This window comes from Octopus bimaculoides, chromosome 5 (assembly GCF_001194135.2).
Source record: "Octopus bimaculoides isolate UCB-OBI-ISO-001 chromosome 5, ASM119413v2, whole genome shotgun sequence".
Classification (NCBI taxonomy): Eukaryota; Metazoa; Mollusca; class Cephalopoda; order Octopoda; family Octopodidae; genus Octopus; species Octopus bimaculoides.
Window position 1 is genome coordinate 17,809,775 of NC_068985.1, and position 1,562 is coordinate 17,811,336.

A 1,562-nucleotide genomic window follows, 5' to 3' on the forward strand; every position below is an offset into this window, starting at 1 on the left:
ACACCAGCTGAAAGACATATTTATTTTTCTGAAAGTTACGAGGAAACAAAGTTGGAACAGAGGCTAATTTATATATTTTGTAAGGTGGCGAGCTGGTAGACTCGTTAAGAAAGCTGGGCAAAATGATTAGCGGCATTTCGTCCGTCTTTACGTTCCGATTTCAAATTCAGCCGTGGTTCACTTTGCCTTTCATCCTTTCGGGGTCGGTAAAATGAGTACTAGTTGTGCACTGGGGTCGACGTAATTGACTTGACCCCTCCTCATCCGAACTGACTGGCCTTGTGTCAAAATTTGAAATCAATATTGGCCTGAAGAGTAGTTTGCGGTTTACTCCTCGTTTGGATAATTACTACTTCATAGGTTCCGCTAGCTATGAAACATATGGGGCCTGGGTTTTATCTACTCCGTTCCTTAATTTTGGATTCATAAATTACATATTAGAAGAGAAAGGCTTGAGAATTTACAGTATAAAAATTCTACGAGTGTTGAACATTTAAATCTAACCTACCTGAAAATACGGAGCTTCATCACAGGATGTCATCAGCTGAAATAAACTTTTACGCCACATTTTTCTCCAGTTTGTGAGAAGCTTGTTTTAAGAAACAGGAACTAGCAACTATTTTCATGTGCCTTTAATAAATAATAAATGCATTCTAACAAAGTTCACCGTTAATGTACGGAAATATGAAACGAGTTCAAAAGTCGTTTAATTTCATTTCGAGCACAATTGTTAGTTTAAAATATAGAATATTCCAATAGAATATTCAAATATCTATTTAAATAAACAATGACAAAACTTTCGTCATCTCACCTTTGTTACTGTTGAAAAATATATATGAAAAAGAAGTTTACTTTTTATTGATCTTTAAACTTCATATATCTTAATAAATTGGTATTATTTTCAAATAACTCCCAATGACTCAACAAAAAATATACTGTGAGCAAGCATAGTCTTGTTTCAAAAAGTGTTGATTGATGAACGTCTAAGCAGATGGACTTCCATTCAACATTTTTTTTGGAGCTATACTGCAATACAACATATAATATTTAACAGATAAAGGTGGCGAGCTGACAGAATAGTTAGAACGTTGGGTAAGATGCTTAGCGACCTTTCTTCCTACGTTACGTTCTGAATTCAAATACAGGTTGGATCAACTTTGCCGTTCATTCTTTCGAGGTCGATAAAATAAGTAGCAGTTGAGCACTGGCGTCAATGTAATCGACTTAGCCCGAAATTGCTGGTCTTGTGCTAAAATTTGAAACCAATATTTACAGATGAAGGCGGCAAGTTGGTAGATCCACAGAGCGAACGCCGACCGACGGCGGCAGCGGCCCACGGAAGGGAGAAGACGACAACAACAGCAGGGAGGAAAAGAGAGGAGGGGACGAAACGAGCGAGTGGTGGGCGCGAACAGATTGGGCAGCGGCGGCACTTTCGTCGGGCGGTACCGCGCGGGAGCCTCTGTCGCTTTCGTTCGTTCGTCGTCGTCGTCGTCGTCCGCGCGTGCAGCCTCGCTGTTCCTCGGCGAATCTACTGCTGCTGCCGTGCTCCGTTAGGTGTC

The 1,562-nt window shown here is 40.5% G+C and overlaps 1 protein-coding gene across 1 annotated transcript in view; it reads right to left on the reverse strand.

Annotated features, from left to right (window-relative positions):
- Positions 1–611, reverse strand: part of LOC106868397 (peroxisome proliferator-activated receptor gamma) — an 86,011-nt gene extending 85,400 nt beyond the window's left edge. The window contains exon 1 of the mRNA XM_052968019.1: positions 509–611. Coding sequence (XP_052823979.1) covers positions 509–568 — 60 coding nt within the window. The 5' untranslated portion in view covers positions 569–611. The remainder of the gene's footprint in view (positions 1–508) is intronic.
- Positions 612–1,562: the final 951 nt, after the last annotated feature.